Source organism: Giraffa tippelskirchi, chromosome 7 (assembly GCF_054371585.1).
Source record: "Giraffa tippelskirchi isolate mGirTip1 chromosome 7, T2T-mGirTip1v1.2.pri, whole genome shotgun sequence".
Lineage (NCBI taxonomy): Eukaryota > Metazoa > Chordata > Mammalia > Artiodactyla > Giraffidae > Giraffa > Giraffa tippelskirchi.
The window spans coordinates 120,292,470-120,311,023 of record NC_137281.1 but is presented as its reverse complement, the minus strand read 5'-3'; the positions used below and the strand labels follow the sequence as shown (position 1 = coordinate 120,311,023).

General features: G+C 35.7%; 1 protein-coding gene across 9 annotated transcripts in view; it reads right to left on the bottom strand.

The window, feature by feature from the left end:
- DMXL2 (Dmx like 2) overlaps positions 1-18,554 on the bottom strand; it is a 150,011-nt gene that overhangs the window by 52,715 nt on the left and 78,742 nt on the right. For 7 of the 9 annotated variants that reach the window (XR_014059101.1, XR_014059102.1, XR_014059100.1 and 4 more), the window contains exons 14-18: positions 13,575-13,664; positions 10,955-11,072; positions 7,482-7,601; positions 5,027-5,254; positions 1,160-2,836 (exon numbers count right to left, since the gene is read on the bottom strand). Coding sequence is in view for 6 of the 9 variants with exons in the window: in XM_081508231.1 (XP_081364357.1) it covers positions 1,160-2,836; positions 5,027-5,254; positions 7,482-7,601; positions 10,955-11,072; positions 13,575-13,664 (2,233 nt within the window). In the remaining 3 variants the exon portion in view is untranslated. The remainder of the gene's footprint in view (positions 1-1,159; positions 2,837-5,026; positions 5,255-7,481; positions 7,602-10,954; positions 11,073-13,574; positions 13,665-18,554) is intronic. The other 2 variants (XM_081508236.1, XM_081508237.1) reach the window with 1 other exon arrangement.

Sequence of the window (18,554 nt, the reverse complement as noted above, 5' to 3'; positions counted from 1 at the left end):
TGCAACAAAGGCTTAAGGCTCTTCTGGGAAGTATCTTGCTCTATTGCACACAACCTCATAATGATTCAAAATTTTTTTAATTACTAGAGTTATAAAATAAGTCATAGGCAAAATCCTCTAAAAGTCACTAGTTATTTTAATCTACAAAAAACTTTAAATACATTACAAGGGCATAAGTCTATATGAAGAGAGATATTCCAGGGAGCTCTGAGGAACAGACTTTTTCCTCAAACTTATAAATCTTGTGAAATAATTAAAAGAGTACAGGCTTGAAGGCAATGATTTATTCACATCTGAACCCCAGTTCTGCCATTTACTCTCTATGAGATCTTATATGTTCCTGAATCTCCCAGTGTCTTCATCTAAAAAAATCAAATATAATAGTGGCTACCTACTAGCAGATTGTTGTGATAATTAAATATGACAAAGTACATGAAACTCCTGGCACATAACAATTGTTCACTCCTCCACAGTATTTACTGAATGAATGAATGATTAATCATTTTTGGTTTCCTTTGCTAATGTCATCATTTAAAATCAACACCATTACCTTCAACCATCTGCATAAAAAAGAATGGAATCTAGTTTCAGGAGGTAGCCAAAATTTTTCTGGTTACAGAATGAATTAAGCAAGACACACGTTACATTAAAATGTATGAAAACCTCTTTCCCAAGACTTTTTGGAGAAAATTAGGTGATTATAAAAAAATTATTTGTACCTAGAAATGTGAAGATGAGCAAGTTGAGCCAAGGGAGTTGGGGGGGGGCAGCTCCTTACAAACCTGGTGATTCAATAGTAAAATTAACAAGTGGGCCATTTTTATCACTAAAAGCAAAATAAAAATAAACCATTGGAATCAATCTGTTAAAAAAAAAGACTATATGTCCAAAATGATATGAGAGTTTCAGGATAAAAACTCATGTGAGGATGCACACAGATACCACAAATACATTAAGTTGCGTGCACAAGTCAGAGTCTACCCCAACTGTCTTTTCTTTCACAACTGATCATATTACCTAATAGTAACTGTCAACTAGAGAGGACATTTCCCTGTAAGGTTTAAAGAAAAGATTGCAATTTAATACATGAGTCATTATATAAATAACACAGACAGTTCTACTGACGATAACTTTATGAATTTTTAGTGAGAGTATTTACCTGAGCAACTCTTATCTCCGTTTTCATCAAGCTCAGTACTGGTGGTAGCCACCGTGTCAGCCAAAGCTACAAGGAACATCTGCTCCAAACGGGTAAGGCCTGGTAGACTTGAGTGCATGAGATGACTAGAAAGTACCCTAGCATGTTCTTGGCCAAAGTAAGCTGGTCCATATTGAGAAAGATTTATTACTTTTGATTTGTTGTCTCTCTTTTCTGGCTCCAAGTCGATATCATCCGTTGTTATATCCTGGATTTGGAACAGCTCTGAGTACTGGTCCTCTGGTTGACTTTCTGCATGATCTTCATAGCTCTGTGGTACTTTGGTACTCTCTTCTGAAACTCTGTAGGTTGTATCTTGATCGGCAGCAAGTAATGCATACAAGGGTAGTGGAGGAATAGAATCTATCTCAGTATAATCTCGAGTACCATCTTTGCCTATGGTGACTGTATCCTTTGCTGTACTGCCACTTACACTAATGGTTCGAGAGAGGTGTCGCTTAGTTCCTTCTCCGGCATCAGCATCTCTAACTACTGCAACTTCTCCTGCAATGCATTTTACTAAATGAGAGAGAATAGCTTTGGCCCTGCGAACTTTCCCTAAATCCATCAATTCCAACAGCTGGGTGGGATGGTACTGCGGGAGAGTAGGGGAGAGGACGTGTGCAGCTTCAAATAAGCCACCATCTTGAACTACAGCTGGTGAACAAAAAACATCATCAGCAACAGCCGTTCCTTCAACGATACTTTTTCTTGACAACATACTAGATTTAAAGGCAGAATGATCTGGTATTGCTATCTCTTCTGCATCAGAACCATCAGTGTCAACGTCTCCAAATTTGACAGCGTGCTTCCACTGAGCATATACATGCATTTCACAATCCATTCCTACCACCAAGATTCCATCTCTTACCCAAGAGAGAGAGACAGGCAGTGAAGGTGTACCATCAACAGAGGACACTAAGTCTATAGATCTAAGAAGAACCCATCGTGACCTAACTCCTTGCTTGATACTTCCACCTAGTGGTAAAGTAATGACAGCTACTCCATCCTTACTATTGGTTTGCTCAGTCACAATTCCTGAGAGCCGCCCATACATGAAGATATTAGCACCGACCCCCACTGTGAGAATGTGGGAACCATCTTCTTTTGATACCCAGTCCAAATGTACTAAATGTTTGATATTCGGAATAAGGTATCTATCCTTGCTCAAAAGTGCATCTGATTTGCTGTACACAAAGAGATTACTGTCAACACTGACCCTTGAATCAAGTACACTCCCAACTTTAACCAAATCATCAAGATGAATTGTTTGTTCTAAAACCCATTCTGACCCTCCTGTAGATTCACATTCGAATATGCAAACATGCATGGAAAATTCTTTTGAAACAAAACCATTGTGGTGGATCGGTTGTTTGTAAGCCACTGCAAGGCGACCTGTATATGAACAGCTAACAGCAACTGGTCTTCCCACGATGCTCACTGTACTGCTATTATCTTCTCCTTCATCGTTCATCAAGGGCCATCTTCTCCAAAGATAGGTTTCCTTCTCATCACTTTTACACTGTAGGTTGGTTTCCATACAACATTTCCAGAAGCGTACTTTATTGTCAGAACAAGTTGTAACAACTAAATAAGGTGCAAGGCACACTGGATAAATTGAAGAGGAACTCAGATGGCCTTAAAAAAGAAAAAGTAGGTCATCATAATAAGAGAATCACAAAATAATATGCTAATACTCAAAGTCTAGAATGTGATTAATTCAAATCCACTATGAGCTTGTTCAGAATAACTCTGTAGTCCCTTACTAAATCAAATATTTCATTAAAATAAAACTCAAAACCAATGAAACAAGTCAAAGTTTAATCAGTCAATAAACCTGTTATCTGCTATAAATAACATCTTTACCACACACACTTCACTGGACTTTCACGCTATATCTTTTATCACTTTCATCATAAATAAGTTAACAGTCATTAGAATTTGCCCTTCAAATTCCTCTAACTGGCCCTCAAATAATCCAGACACTAGATCTACTCCACCACAAAATGCTTTCAGTCAACCAAACAGACATTAGATCTCATCTTTTTCACAGGTTTAATTCATGCTCTCCTAACACTGAACTAGAACCATCATATTTATTCCTGATGGCCAAAAGATTAACACTTCTCATTTATTGTCAACTATTAAATGAGGGGTAATACTGATTAAGATTGGGATCAGAAAGCCTGGATTCAAGTTCCAGTCTATCAATGCCTGCCTAACAGTGGGAAAGCCACGTAAACATCTGAGCCTGTTCTACCTATCTAATGGGGATTATGTTACTACTTCCCTTGGAGTGTTACTGTCCAGTAAGATGTTTGCAAGCATTTTATAAAGTCCCTGCAAGACAGAATTTATCATTATTAATTCTAATAAACTTATTTGAGTATATCCTAAACTTTCCAAATACTCTGAAAGTTTCAAAAGCTGACGTAAATCTGCACCTGCCACAAAAACCCAGAGTAAACTCTTAACATGGTCTTTCCAACTCTAATTCCAAGCCCTGTGTTAGGGATGAGTAAGAGAATCTCATACTCAAAATCATTCACCAGTAACTGGAATAGTCTTGAACCTCTGATTTTGATTCTTCAAAAACACTATTCTAGGAACTCCTCAATCACAAATTCCACAAGTGACAGATTATTTTAAACTCAGATGTTAGTCCTGCTCTCCAAACTATTTTATCCACCTTGCTAAAGTCAGTATCACTTTAGGCAAATCAAACTATAAACTTGTATCCTGTATTTTCCCCCCAAAGTATCTGCCAACTCCTGTTCAAACAGGAGTCCTGTCCTGTTAATAATAGCACCATGTGGATGAAAAGCCTTAATTTTTTTTTTTAAAAAAAGCTTCAATAATTCACATATGAACATATAAGTTCTTTGCAATTTTGCTATCACAGTATTCCTATTTATAGGGGGCTTCCCTGGTACCTCAGATGGTAAAGAATCTGCCTTCAATGCAGGAGACATGGGTTTGATCCCTGGGTCAGGAAGATCCCCTGAAGAAGGGAATGAATGGCTACCCACTCCAGTATTCTTGCCTGCAGAATTCCTTGGAAATCATAGTGCAGGCAAGAAACCTTGCATTAAAACATTCACACCACAATCTGACAAGCTGATAATATTTCTATTTATCACAGGAAATAATTTCTAATATATACATGTTTCTAAAAAGATGCATCATTAGTAGAAAACAAATCTTTCTTTTAAATTTTTTATTTTATACTGCAGTGGTGGCTCAGACAGTATAGAATCTTCCTGCAATGCAGGAGATGTGGGTTTGATCCCTGGGTCAGGAAGACCTCTGGAGAAGGAAATGGCTACCCAATCCAGTATTCTTGCCTGGGGAATTCCATGGACAAAGAAGCCTGGCTACAGTCTATGGGGTCACAAAGAGTCAGACATGATTGAGAGACTAACACTTTCACTTTCTTTCACTTTTCATAGCTAGTTAACAATGTTGTGATAGTTTCAGGTGGAGAGCAAAGGGGCTCAGCCATATATATACATGTATCCATTCTCCCCCAAACTCCCCTCCCATACAGGCTGCCACATAACATTGAGCAGAGTTCCCTGTGCTATATAGTAGGACCTTGTTGGTTATCCATTTTAAATACAGCAGTGTGTACATGTCCAGCCCACACTCCCTAACTATTCCTTCCTCCATCCTCCCCCTACTAGTAATCGTAAGTTCATTTTCTAAGTCTGTAAGTCTGTTAGAAAACAAAACCTTTAGTGTCAACTTTACACCTGTTTCAGAAGAGTTCATCCATCATATGCACTGAAGACTGCTCTGAGCTACAAGCGTCCAGGTTTAACATCTTACCTGCTGAAGGTGTTGCTCTTATCACTTCAACTCCTACAGGGAGATCAAGAGGTTGGCTATATACCAATCTAGAACTCAGAATCAGTTTACTAGCAGTTTGAAGGTTGGCAATTGATGAGGAACGTGACATGGGGCTCATGCTAGGAGAGGTTTCTGGAGAAGAGTCTACATGCTTCTGTCCAGGGACTGAAAGTAGACTCTCTGATGAAACACCTTCTGAAGCTTTAGCTTTGAAAACAAATTATGAAATACATTACTATCATCACTGTGTACATGAACTAGAACAATACTTTGTTATAATATAAGAAATATAGTTTCTTCAAAGTGTTCTGGAAACAAAATCAAGTTTAAAATTTTCAAAAGTTTCCTTGAGAGAATTTTCTTAAACTATTTTACCCTTTCTTAGCATCATCAATTACATCACAGGGATACTGTCAGTGAAGAAGCACAACATGTAAGATATAAGAAAAAAAAAAACTTAAGTTCCCTAGTTTCACTGTTTTTAACCTTGAAAACACATCAAAAAGTATAGGAAGCTTTAACATGAAGATTCTCAGGCCTAAACACAGAAACACTGACTCAGTTGTTCTGGGGTAGATTCCAGAAATCTGCATTAATAAGCAGCTGAGGTGTTTCTGAAGGAGATAGGTCATAAATCAAATTGACAAATAACAAGGTACTGACTCAAGAGATGAAGAAATGTAAACTTGGAGAGCTTAATGATTTTCCTAAGCTCCTATAATTAGCTAGTGGCAAAGAAGACACTAAAATACCAGCCTATCAACTATCAAATGCTGAAACAATAAACATGATTTCAAGAACATAGGAAAGTTCCAAACAAACTTCAGATAGTATTAGTTGAATGGCTTTGTAAGCACAGTGATCTTGATCTTTGTTTAAAAAGTTTCCAGCTTTCACATCCAGGTGAAGTGAAAAATCTCTAAGCAGATTTAGTTATTTGTGCTTCTGCGACATGTATGAGATACTCTGCAACATTTATTTATTATATTTGTATGTTCATCTCACCCTCTGTGCCCATCTCTAGAAAATACTATATTTTCTGGTAGGTTAAGAATTCTCTTCCTTGAGGGTATTATGTAAGTGAAATAAGTCAGACGGAAAAACACAAATATCATATGGTTTCACTGATATGTGGAATTTTTTTTAAGTAATAAATGAACAAACAAAGACTAACCCAGAAACAGAGAACGGACCGGTAGTCACCACAGGGGAAAGAGGGTGTGTGTATGGGGGGGAGGTGAAACGGGTAAAGGGAGTCAACTCTATGGTGACAGATGGAAAGCAGACTTTTGGTGGTGAGCAAACTGTAGTGTATATAGAAGTCAAATTAACTGTTGTACACATGAAACATACAATGTTATCAACCAATTACCTCAATTTAAAAAAAAGAAACAAAATTTTCTTCCTGACAAGATTTTAGATCCCTCTATTCCTGCATTTCTGTTAAACAACACATCATGCCAAGAATTAACTCCAAAGGCTTTGAAAAGATTTGGGGATTCCTCCTACCCAAAGAGGATTAGGCTCAACCAGGCATAGGTAAAGGTTCTACTGAATCATTTGGCTTTTTCAATGCCAGTTCAGGGCCCAGTTAGAACTGCTATTTACACAGTTACATGATGATGTTGATTACCAAGGGAACAAAAAACATACACACTAGTATTCTTCTGTAATGTTTAGTATGTATAAAATCATTAAAATTATATAATCATCAATTTTCAAAACTCAAAAATTTTGGATTAATCAATTTAAGGCAGATTCAATTTGATAAGGCTAACCATGCAGTTATTCATTTAAATTCTCTCTCAGAAAGTCAAAGTTTGTTTTAAAAAGAAAGATTCATAATCAATTTCTGTACTTCATATTACACATCTTCTGGTTTCCAAAAACATCAATATGAATATGAATGGCAAAAGCGTGGCTGAAGTTTTTTTATTTTTAATCACTGCTGCATTTCCTAATATTCCACAAAATCAGGTCCAACCTTTTGAACTTCAGAATCACATTTTTCTAAACAGCAAATTTGCTTCTTTTAGAGATGCTATAGCAAATGTGCACAGTATCAGATGACAGTGTGTATTAACCAACAAGAAAGTATAATATTAATTTTATGGGCAAAACTGACTTATACTGACATGGTATCTAGAAAAGAGTCATAACAGACATTTAATACATACTAATTAAAAATCAATCAAACTTATTAATTCAATATGCCTAATGCACCCATTAACTAGTTTGTTTTTAGATTAACCTGTTTCATTAATAATTTATGGCCCTATAATTGAAAGTTTGGCATATATATACTTCAACTCAGCAATTCAATTTACAGTTCACTGAATCATCATTTTAAAGAGTTAACCAACCTAAAGCATGTCTAGTAAAAATGAATTTATCTCACATTATCTCTACATAAAATTGTTATATAATTACTTACCTAAACATGCCTGTATGGATTTAAGATGAAGGTGCCACATGTGGAGAATAGAGCAGTTATTGCTGTCCTTTTCAATTACTACTAGAAAGAACTTTTCTGAAAATGGTGGTGGCCGATATCCTATTGTTAAAGGAAAATAAATATTTAAGTTAACATGTTTTTATAGGGTTTTATAGGCAACTCATTGACAAGGAGCACTGCTAAAACTCAAATTGTGGCCTCTGAATACCATGCTCCATGGGAAGAACAATTTGGGGGGGTGACTCCATTCTTGCAAAGGCTATTTATAAGAGAAGCCTGGTATATCTTGCTGTTCCTGAAAGAAACCAAACTATCAAAACTAACTGGGTTGTGTCAAAAGGACTCAGGACCAATTGAAAGTGTCTTCACCAGTCTAATACAGGACAATGTGACTATTAAAATTATGATTGCACTGACTGAAATACATTAAGTATATAAAAATTAATGATTGATATATCTTTGTATGCATATTATTCAATAAAATTTTTCTAAAATGGGTTCATAATGACACACAAAATACAAAGAAAGACAACAACATTCATCCGTAACCACTAGCAGGAACCTGGGAACAAACTCCTTTGAAATCATCAATTAAAGAGAAAGAACTAAGCACTTACTCTGCCTTTTCTAAAAAGAACTCTATTTCAAGACAGCCAAAAAGCTCTCGTAGATAAGGAAAAGCTTTTCCTTACAAATGCTTTCCAGCTAATAAATAAATGAGAATTGATAAAACTAGAAAATCATACTTGAGCAACCCTTAATGAAATAATTGACTGAAAAGCAACAATATCAATGGAAGAAACCATGAGATAATAGATTGCTGGCATATTTTACACTGGCACCACCAGGTGAATTTTCTGAATCCTAGCATCACTAAAAATGAGACATCCTGACATTATGTTCTTTCTTATGTCCTTCTGTGATGGACGTAAGAGCTCATTTGCACTTCACAGGAAAAATTTTAAATGACATCCACAAGTAACTGGTCAGAAAAACTGCTATAAAATAACTTTCTCTAAAACAAATTAGTGGCATGATAAGAGTATAAAGCGGGATTACTTTAGCTTAAAAGACTCCTAGAAATGAAACACTATGTGTGGACTCTATATGGATATGGATCCAAACAAACTAAGAACCAAAAATGCTGGGCTTCCTTGGTGGCTCGGTGGTAAAGAATCTGTCTGCCAATGCAAGAGACACGGGTTTCATCCCTGATCTGGGAAGATCCACATGCCATGGGGCAACTAAGCCTATGCACCACACTACTGAGCTGGTGCTCTAGAATCCGGGAACTGTAACTACTGAGCCCATGTGCTGCAATTACTAAAGCCTGTGCTCTGCAACAAGATAAGCCACCACAATGAGAAGCCCATGTACCACTAGAGAGTAGCTCCCACTTGCCACAACTAGAGAAAAGCCATGCAGCAACAAAGGCCCAGCACAGCCAAAAACAAAACACTTTAACAGTGTATAAAATGCAACAGGGTAAGGGAAGAGGAGAAATACACATTTCAAGTCCCTTAAGAAAACAGCTATAAAATCAAGAATATTGAGCAAACTGTACAAAAACTAAAGGAGACATATGTATACCTATGGCTGATTCATGCTGATGTACAGCAGAAACCAACACAATATTGTAAAGCAATTATCTTCAAAATTTTTAAAAAAATAATAAATGCTGATAGGGTCACTATAAAAAAAATAATAATAAAGGAAAACAAAGAAAAGCATAGGGAACTCTCCTGGCCTGATTTCACAGTGACATAAAGAAGTAGCAGGAGAATTCCCTGGCAGTCCAATGGTTAGGACTCGGCACTTTCACTGCTGAGATTTAATCCCTGGTAGGGGAACTAAGACTCAACAAGCCAAAAAAAAAAAAAAAAAAACTCAAGAGAGAAATAAAATAATATTTTTAAATGCAGGTCTTCCAATTAAAAATATTACTTAAAAAACACCAACCATAAAAAAAAAAAAAATACCAACCTTACATAAGCACTGTTTTCTAGTAGGCTGGCTTGTATTCCATTAGAATTAGCATGATAATTGATAGTTCCATTTGCAGGAAAGCATATTAAAAAGTTTTAACCCAAATAAAGGTAAAATACTATGGAAAAGCACATTTTAAATCTATAAAGTACTATTATGCTACAGTGATCATGAAATAAAACTGAACATGATAATAATAACTTAGAAAAAAGAAAAGTTCTGATATATGAAAGAAAAAAATTTACTAGTCTGAGGGGTGAGAAGATGTTTGAGCTAGCCTCACAGAGTAGAGGAACTCATTCTGATTTTCCACTAAAGGAAATGAAATTAACCATACAAATTCAGTAGAAATGTCTTCCTTAAAAGTCTATACAGTATTCTGTGATAAAAGCTATACTCAGAAAATAAAGTATGACCTTCTAATTCTTACAAGCTACAATCAGATAAAAGTATCTGGAAACTCTTTGAAAATTAAAAACTATTCATCACAGAAAATGAATTCTTAAAGTAGGACATATCTTTCCTACCTTCAAACAGAAAGTATTCTAATCAGTATGTTCTATTGTCAAATTTCACTTTCAAATAGAACATGAAAGTTTTATAATTACAAAATTATAACCTCTAAAGGAATATTTTAAGCTAAATAATAAAAGTTTTAACTAAACAGCATATGGTTTACATTTTTACATTTTATTTTTAATTGGAGGTTTATTTCTTTACAATATTGTGATGGTGTTTGCCATACATCAACATGAATCAGCCATATATATACATATGTCCCCTCCCTCTTAAACCTCCCTCCCCATCCCACCCCTGAATGACCTTAGGAGAACTACGTTCTCTCAAGAAGAAAGAAATACAACCCTTCAGAGAGGAAATCTATGAAACAGTACTTTAATGCTCAGAGTTCCTGAGCTTCCTGGTATACCATACAACATAATATCTTCCTTCTACAGTCATCAATAATCTTTAGTAAACTTATACTACAATTAATTGGCTTCCTTAAGATACCACAGGGATATCTACTACCAATCAAAATAATTTAACTGTAGTGTTGAACCATCAAAGTTAAGTTTTTAAACAATTAAACTAGATTCCATAAATAACATTTCTTGGCAAAGGCTACGTCAACAGTGAAAGTATCTTTCAAAATATAATTTTTAGGGATGTTGGGGGAGAATGGGTACATGTATATGTATGGCTGAGTCCCTTTGTTGTCCACCTGAAACTATCACAACATTATTAATCAGTTATATCCCAAAACAAAATTAAAAGTTTAGTTAAAAAGTAAATATATCCAATTTTTACCCACATGTTCTTTACCCAGAAAAAAACAATGACAGAACTGGTGTATTTGTCAAAAATCATGAGAGTGATGACTTTTGATAAAAAGACCCACACTCAATGAAAGTTTATAGCTGTTTTAAGATTAAGGTATCAAACTCAAGACTATTTTTTAAAAGTACCTTGGGATGGTTGAAAAAATATTTCTGTTTCCTTTTTTTCCATATCTTCCTTATGTGGTTTATATCCTCTAATGAAGTCTTCTTGAAACACATGAAGCAACTGTGTATTTGAGCCACACTACAAATATGAAAAAAAGTAAAGTTTATCTTTGCAATTCCGTATCTTCCACCCACTACCTTTCCAAGAACCCTAATGTAGAAGAAATAAATCCAACAATTTCTATTCTTTATAGAACAACTAAGTATAGTGGGAAAAACAAGAGAAAAAATCATTAGATAAATTACTTTCAAATATTCTATAGTCAACAGCAGAACGGTGAAACTAATAAAAACAAATCAACAGGTTTGCATCTCAGGGAAAAAAAAACTGCAAAAAACAAATTAAAAAAAAACAAAACAGGTTTCAAGACTGGAGGGAGAAGGCCATGCAGACCATATTAAGCACACTACTACAGGCTCCTTTTTTCTTATTCCACTTGAGAACCAGAAAAAGAAAACCCAGAAAATTCCTCAAAGTACTTCCAAAAAATCTGTCTAGTAGGAATTATGAAGGATCCCATAACAGCCAGAGGGAATGACACATCTGTGAAAAAAATTTACTTACATTTAAGTAAATAGGATTTCTAAAAGAATGGATGAAACATCACAATCAGCTGATGCTACATACTCATGTGGGACCACACAGAGAAGAAGAGTAAAGATGATCACAAATAGCCACTTAGAATCACAAAAGTGAACTGAAATTCAAAGAAAGGCTAAATCCAAACAAAAACTTATTGTGGAAGTAAGTCAAGACAATTAATTAGATGGCTGCCCCATGGATTTCAAGGAAGGGAAGCAGCTGTGATAATCCTGGCACTCAATGGATGGGCTACAATCTTAGGGAATAAAGCAAATCAGCCTCCTTTCATAGTAGAAGAAAATTAAAGGACTACTGATCAGATTGACCAACAAATTTTTAATGAAAATTATAAGGTATTTTTATGTCTGTCTATATAGAAACACTAAAAAAAAAAAAAAAAAACCCTTCACAGTCCAAGCATAAACAGTCATCTCCTCCAGGGAAGAAGAATGTTGCTGTTGTTTAGTCGCTAAGTCGTATACGACCTTCTCCAACCCCATGGACTGTACTCTGCCAGGTGCCTCTGTCCATGAGTAAGTCGGTTGCCATTTCCTTCTCCAGGGGATCTTCCCAACCCAGGGACTGAATAGAAGGCAGATTCTTTACCACTGAGCCACCAGGGATGCCCAAATGTGAGAAAAGGGAAGGGTGGCACCTTTATGGATATAGAAATAATACAGCACACTGGAAACAAATGTAGAATGAGTTTTAAAGTTTGTAATTTATAAGCATAAGCTACTTGGCAGTGCTTGTAGTTTACCAGCCCGTGTGATAAAGATAGCCACAAATGGAAAGGGGAAAACATCTTCAATAATAATGAAGTAAAAATCAAAATGCTAAGTGAAAAAGGTCTGTAATAATATCCCATAGTGAAGAGTAGAGAAGGGGGTATCCTGGGGAAATGAATTTAACACCCAGTTCACTAAAATTAAGACATTTATGACAATGAAGCTAATACACTCTTCTCCCATATCCTTATGGAGTAAAAAAAGGAAATTATAGGTTAAGGCTTTCCTAAAATTAGTAACTTGAGTCTGGCAGCCACATTTCTGTTGCCAAGAGCTGATGTGGTCATTTCTCTACAGTGGTGGAAATTTTTTCTGACATAATGTGCAAGGGACTATGAAAAAATAATGACCTAACTCTGTATTTGTTTTTAAATATGGTCAGCTCTTTCTTCATTTCCTTGTTTGAAAACAGTTGGCAACTTCCTCACCAAAGTAACCTTTTCTCGTATTTGGAATGAATATACTACTCTATCCCCTTCAGTCCATAAACATGACCCCGAAGAAACAAATATCCTGAGGGCTATGATGGGATTTACAAACTCCCCATAGACAAAAGCATTCTCCTTCTTTCCTAAGTCAACTAGGGAAGAACAGTGCCCACATCAAAGATCTGTGATTAGCGAGTAAATGCATGCTTTGATCCTACTTCTATCTTCATTTTAATGGATCTCATAAAAAATACATAATACTCAGCCTAACAAGCCAAACACTCCAAAGGCACCTACTGAGCTGAAGTAAGTAATAGCACAAAAAGAAAAACCACAAACTGAGCCTCTATGCAGCTGGACTATACATAAATCATTGTAGATTTTCACTACAATGTACAATTTACAATGTACAACTTCAATGTACAATTTTCACTACAGAAATCAAATGAAGTTGGCTATATTTAGTATTAAACAACAGAATTATTCTCTGAATGAAATACAGTTGACCCCTGAACAACACGTAAGAATGACATATGTCCACTTCGGTGGGAATTTTTTCAATAGTAAATATTACAGTACTACATGATCTGCAGCTAGTTGGATATGCAGATGCAGAACTGAGGACGTCGAGAGCCAACTGATGAGTTATAAGTGAATTTCCTATAGTGAGAACGGTCAGTGCCCCTAATTCCCACTTCCAAGGTTCAACTGTGTATCATATGTCCATAAAGCACTCTGGTATAAAGCATGTTAATATCACCAATTCACAAGCACGTTTTTACTTGGTTGGTTATTGCATCAAGTTCAATAATACAGCCAGGTCGAGCAGTTGACTGTTGGCTCACAATATTAAACACTTCTCCAATAAGTTTCTGTAAAAAAAAAAAAAAATGAAAAGGTTCATAGTCAACAATATATGAATCTACTGTCAATATGACACAGCATCTTGGATACTTAAGGCTCTTCTAAATATTCACTGATTTACAATGGCAATTCACAAATTCAAAGAAATATTTCAACTTTTTATACTCTCATTTTTAAAATTACGCAGAAAAACCTATAGTGTTTACATAAGCAGTATACAATTTCAAGACATCTAGTTCTTTGAACGTGTCTTCATTTAGCAACCTTCATGCTCCAACACAGACCTGGCTGAGGACATGGCCCTATACCTGTGTGAATGGCTACAGATCTACAATGCAATTTAAAAGTACCATCTTGCTAGGGCTTGTACTTGCCCTCAACAATAGGGGCAAAGGTTGAGAAGAAGTGGGACTCTGTGACTTGGGATGGAGATGTGTAAACAGAGGAAGCCTAACTCTGGGTCCCCAACCCACAAAATCTTTCTGCTAAAAAATAAATAAATAAATAAATGCAGTCTCTTCTCTTTCCTTCCAAGCAGCCCTCTCTTGCATAGAAACCTTTCAGTAACTTCACCTGAAGCAATTACTTCTCATGGAGATGCCCATTCTCCTCAGTATTACCTCCACTCTTACTGCCTTCAGACCACTCAGACTAGTAAGATCCCAGCTTAGCCCGGGGTTTAAGTACAAAGTTAGCTATGAGAAAGTAGCAATATACACTGGAGTTGTAGGATCTTTCCAATTTATATCAGCAGAATTCCAGAGGGAGTGCATGGGAACAGATTCTAGGGTTATTAGACAAAGACAAAATAAGTGCTTGGGTAGGGATAAATTTATTGTTATGGGTACATTCACCCAAGATTCAGGATTTTAAATGTTAGTTCAGACACCTGGAAGTGTTGCCAACAGTCTGCTGGGTTTGTCCATTTGAAATCTGGACTCAACTGTGACCTACAATTAGTGAGGTTAGAACACCGGAATTTCTCTAACCCACCATGAATCTTTGCTCCTTAAAAGTGTGGTCACTGGAGCAGCAGCTTTTTACAAATGCAGTCTCTTAGACTCCAAAGCTAATACATCTGTATTTTAATAAGCTCTCCAGATGATTCATGGGCATGCTGAAGTTTAAGAAGTACTGTTGCAGATCAATGGTTCTCAGCCTTGGGTGCACACTGAACTAATAATCTCTGGTGCTTAGGTCCCACTTGTAGATACTGACTTATTGGTTCTTGGGTACAATCTGATCATCAGGCATTTTATAAGCTCTTCAGCTGCATCCAACATATAGCCACGGTTGAGATCCCCTTGCAGGAATACCTATCTGCCAGCATTATAACTAACAAACATACTGAATGCCTTGTTCAACACTACAGGATCCCACCCAATGTCACCTTCAATTTTAAGGGAGCATCAAAAGCTCAAAAATCAAGAAAAATAAATTCTTAATGCAATATTTTTAAATAAAAATTAATACAATAAATAATAATGAAGAAAAAGTAGCAAATGTTTTAATACAGGATCCAACAGTGTCTTGATGAGCCATACTGGAGCCTAAGACAAAAGTAAAACTGCACAGACATGTTTTCATGCATTTTTTTAAGGTTAATTTTTTTCAGAACATTAAAGTGGTTGAAAAACATTAAAAAATGAAAGGTAGTATATTGTGAAACTCACAAAATCATTTTAAATTTATTTTTACCAAAAATAATTTAGCTTCAGCTTACAAAACTTCTTTTTGCAGGGCAACATTGTGACTGGATTTTTTTTTTTTTTTTTGAGTTCCCAAGTCCACTTCTAAGTATGGATAAGACTGAACTAAGCAAAATTTGTGAATTGGTTCTAGAAAATCCAAATACAATGCTGACTTTATATTACAAATTACTGACACTGCATGTCACTTAAAACTATTTCAGATGAAATTTCTATGAGACTTAAATTATCAAAATACTTAAAAACCAAGTCAGTGGCTGGTTTTTGTAAATAAGATTATCCACATAACATTTTTCTCCAGTGAGCAATTCAAAATCTAAAGCATTTCAGTTAATTTTTCATATCTTCATTTTGAACATGAAATTAGTGTGCTGTGGTAGTCAGAATAATGGCCTCAAAAGATGTCTACATCCTAATTCTTAGGACTTATGAATATGTTACTTTACATGGCAAAAAAAAAAGTACGTATGTGATTAAAGATCTTGATATGAAGAGGTTATCCTGGATTATGTCCAATATAATCTTTATAAAAAGAGAGGAAATATGGTCTGATTTGGAGAAAAAAATATGACAAGAGAAGCAAACACCAGAAAGAGAAAAGGATTTGACAATATGTACTATGCTGCTATCTTCAAAAGGCAAGATGGCGAAGAAAGATAAGAAACGCAGGCAGCCTATGAAGCTGGAAAAGCTTTTAAAAAAAAAAAAGACTCTCCTCTAGTGTCTCCAGACCATGGCTTGGCCAATACCTTGGTTTTAGAGCCTCTGACCTCAAAGATATAATAAATGTGTTGTTTTAAGTCACCACGTTTGTGGAATTTTGTTACATCAGCAGTAGGAAACTAATACAGATATCCACAAACAATTTTTATCTGACATATATTTTTTCTAATAATAATTAATATCACATCTGATAATTCATGTATTTTCAATTTTTTCCCATTCATTTCCGATTCATTTCACTCATCTTACTAAAATTTTATACCCACAAAACACACTTTCTACTTTCCAAGTTTCTCCCTCTTACTCATTTTATTTTTTTTCCTCTTACTCATTTTAAGTCACAACTCTCAACTGATAAACAGATTTATAAACAGAAAATTTCAAATAGAGAAAATTAGATAAGTAGATTTTTTTCATAACGTTGGAATGTGTTCTTTTTGTTTTTTTGTTTTTTAATTTTGCCTGTGAGGGCTCTTTGTTGCAGCACTCAGGGGTTCCTCTTGTTGTGGAGCACAGCCTCTAGAGTGTGGGGTTTTGGTAGCTGTGGCACACCAGCTTAGTTGCCCCAGGGCATGCGGGATCTTCCTGGATCAGGGATCGAACCCATGTCCCCTGAATTGGCAGGTGGATTCTTAACTGCTGGACCACCAGGGAAGTCCTGTCTCTGTGGTCTTCTGTTCAAGAATTTAGCTTATGAAAGTAGAAGAGTCAAAAATTTTCTACAATAAAAGATATTACATTTTAACTTAAAAAAAATGAAAATGGAAGGTTTAAGAAAAAAGTACATTTGTAACTACACTGGAGCAGAAGACCAAGATAAATTTTAAAATTTCAAGAAAGTATTCAACTGCTCTAAATGAAATTTCTGTTTTCCTGGAAAAATAATGCCCAGGTTATTGATACATTTTGCCAATGAGAAGAATGAACCGTAGAGTATGTTCTCTGAGAAATTATGGGGATTGCCAAAACCAAAAGACAAAAAGAAGGCAAATGTTATAATTTTCAAAAAGGAAAACAGCATACTTCTGTAAGCTGGAATAAAGAGCCTCATGTCTATTTAGTACATTTTAGTCATCAAAAGACATCAGGGTACACACAATCTACTACACATTAAAACAATCTCATACAAATCTGACTTCCTTTTTTGACTGCAAGAGATTTGGCAAACAGGTGTATTTTATTTGCATGACAAGCTGAATAATGAAAATACTTGGGATAAGCTGAAGAAATATTCTAGACAGTAAAAAATGGGGAAAGATTTCAAATGTATACTGCTAGGTCCTTTCTTAAGTCCAGTACATTGAACATTTCTGTAATTGACTTAGATGAAAACACAGAACAACATTCATCAAACAGGCTGATGATGTAAGTCATACAGAATTAACACAAATAACAGAATCTGGATTCAAAAAGATACTAAACACCTGTACTACTGAGTGAAATGTAATAGGAAAGTAGGTCTATATTTGGGTCCCAAATTCAAATGCACAAATATAAGATGGCTTACTAGCAAAAATAAACAAAAAACAAAAGACTCTGATATTTAATTGAAAGCTCAATATGAATTAATTACATACAAAGAATGTGGGGTGACTGACAAGACATAATCTACTGAGAGAGGGCATAATACTGCTATAGTCTATAGAGATCCTACAATTCCCAGTGTAACCAGGGTCAAATATAAAGCAGTTAGGTAAATTTTATGGGCAGAGGAGCAGCAGGTCTGGCCTGAGGGAAAAAATTTGGGGGTTACAAGATAGGTGTCTGAGGTGATCTCTTGTGTAAGAAATGTTGTTGTTTAGTCACTCAGTCGTGTCCGACTCTTTTGAGATCCCATGGACTGCAGCCCGCCAGGTTCCCCTGTCCGTGGGATTTCCCAGGCAGGAATACTGGAGTGGGTTGCCATTTCCTTCTCCAGGGGATCTTCTCGATCAAGGGATTGACCCCATGTCTCCTGCACTGGCAAGTGGATTCTTTACCACTGAGCCACCTGAGAAAACCATAAGAAACATTAGACTTATTCTAAATGAAACTAAAGCTAACAAGTAGAATTTAAGGATTAAAAATTTAATTTCAATATAACTGTGATGGTAATTCAAAGACCGAATGCGCTGCATTTAGAGTGGAGTATCCCTCCTCAGAAGTCAGAAGACAAGCTGGCAGGAATATGGTAGAGAGAAACAAAGCATCAGACAGCTAGTTAGACTAGGGGAACTTCAAATCTTCCACCTACATAATTTTAAGATGCTACTTTTCTAGACTTTCTCTGTGTCAACCTTGTGACCCCAATCCAACTATCACTGTTTTTGGAACAAGACTTATTTAGACATGTACTTTCCTGTATCCACTTTCAGGCCATCCTCTCACTCAACAAAGACGAAGGATCTATCTTTCTAAATCTTATCCATTTATCAAAAATGAGTTCGAATACTGTCCTTAATAAAAACTTCTATGGCTACCCTAATC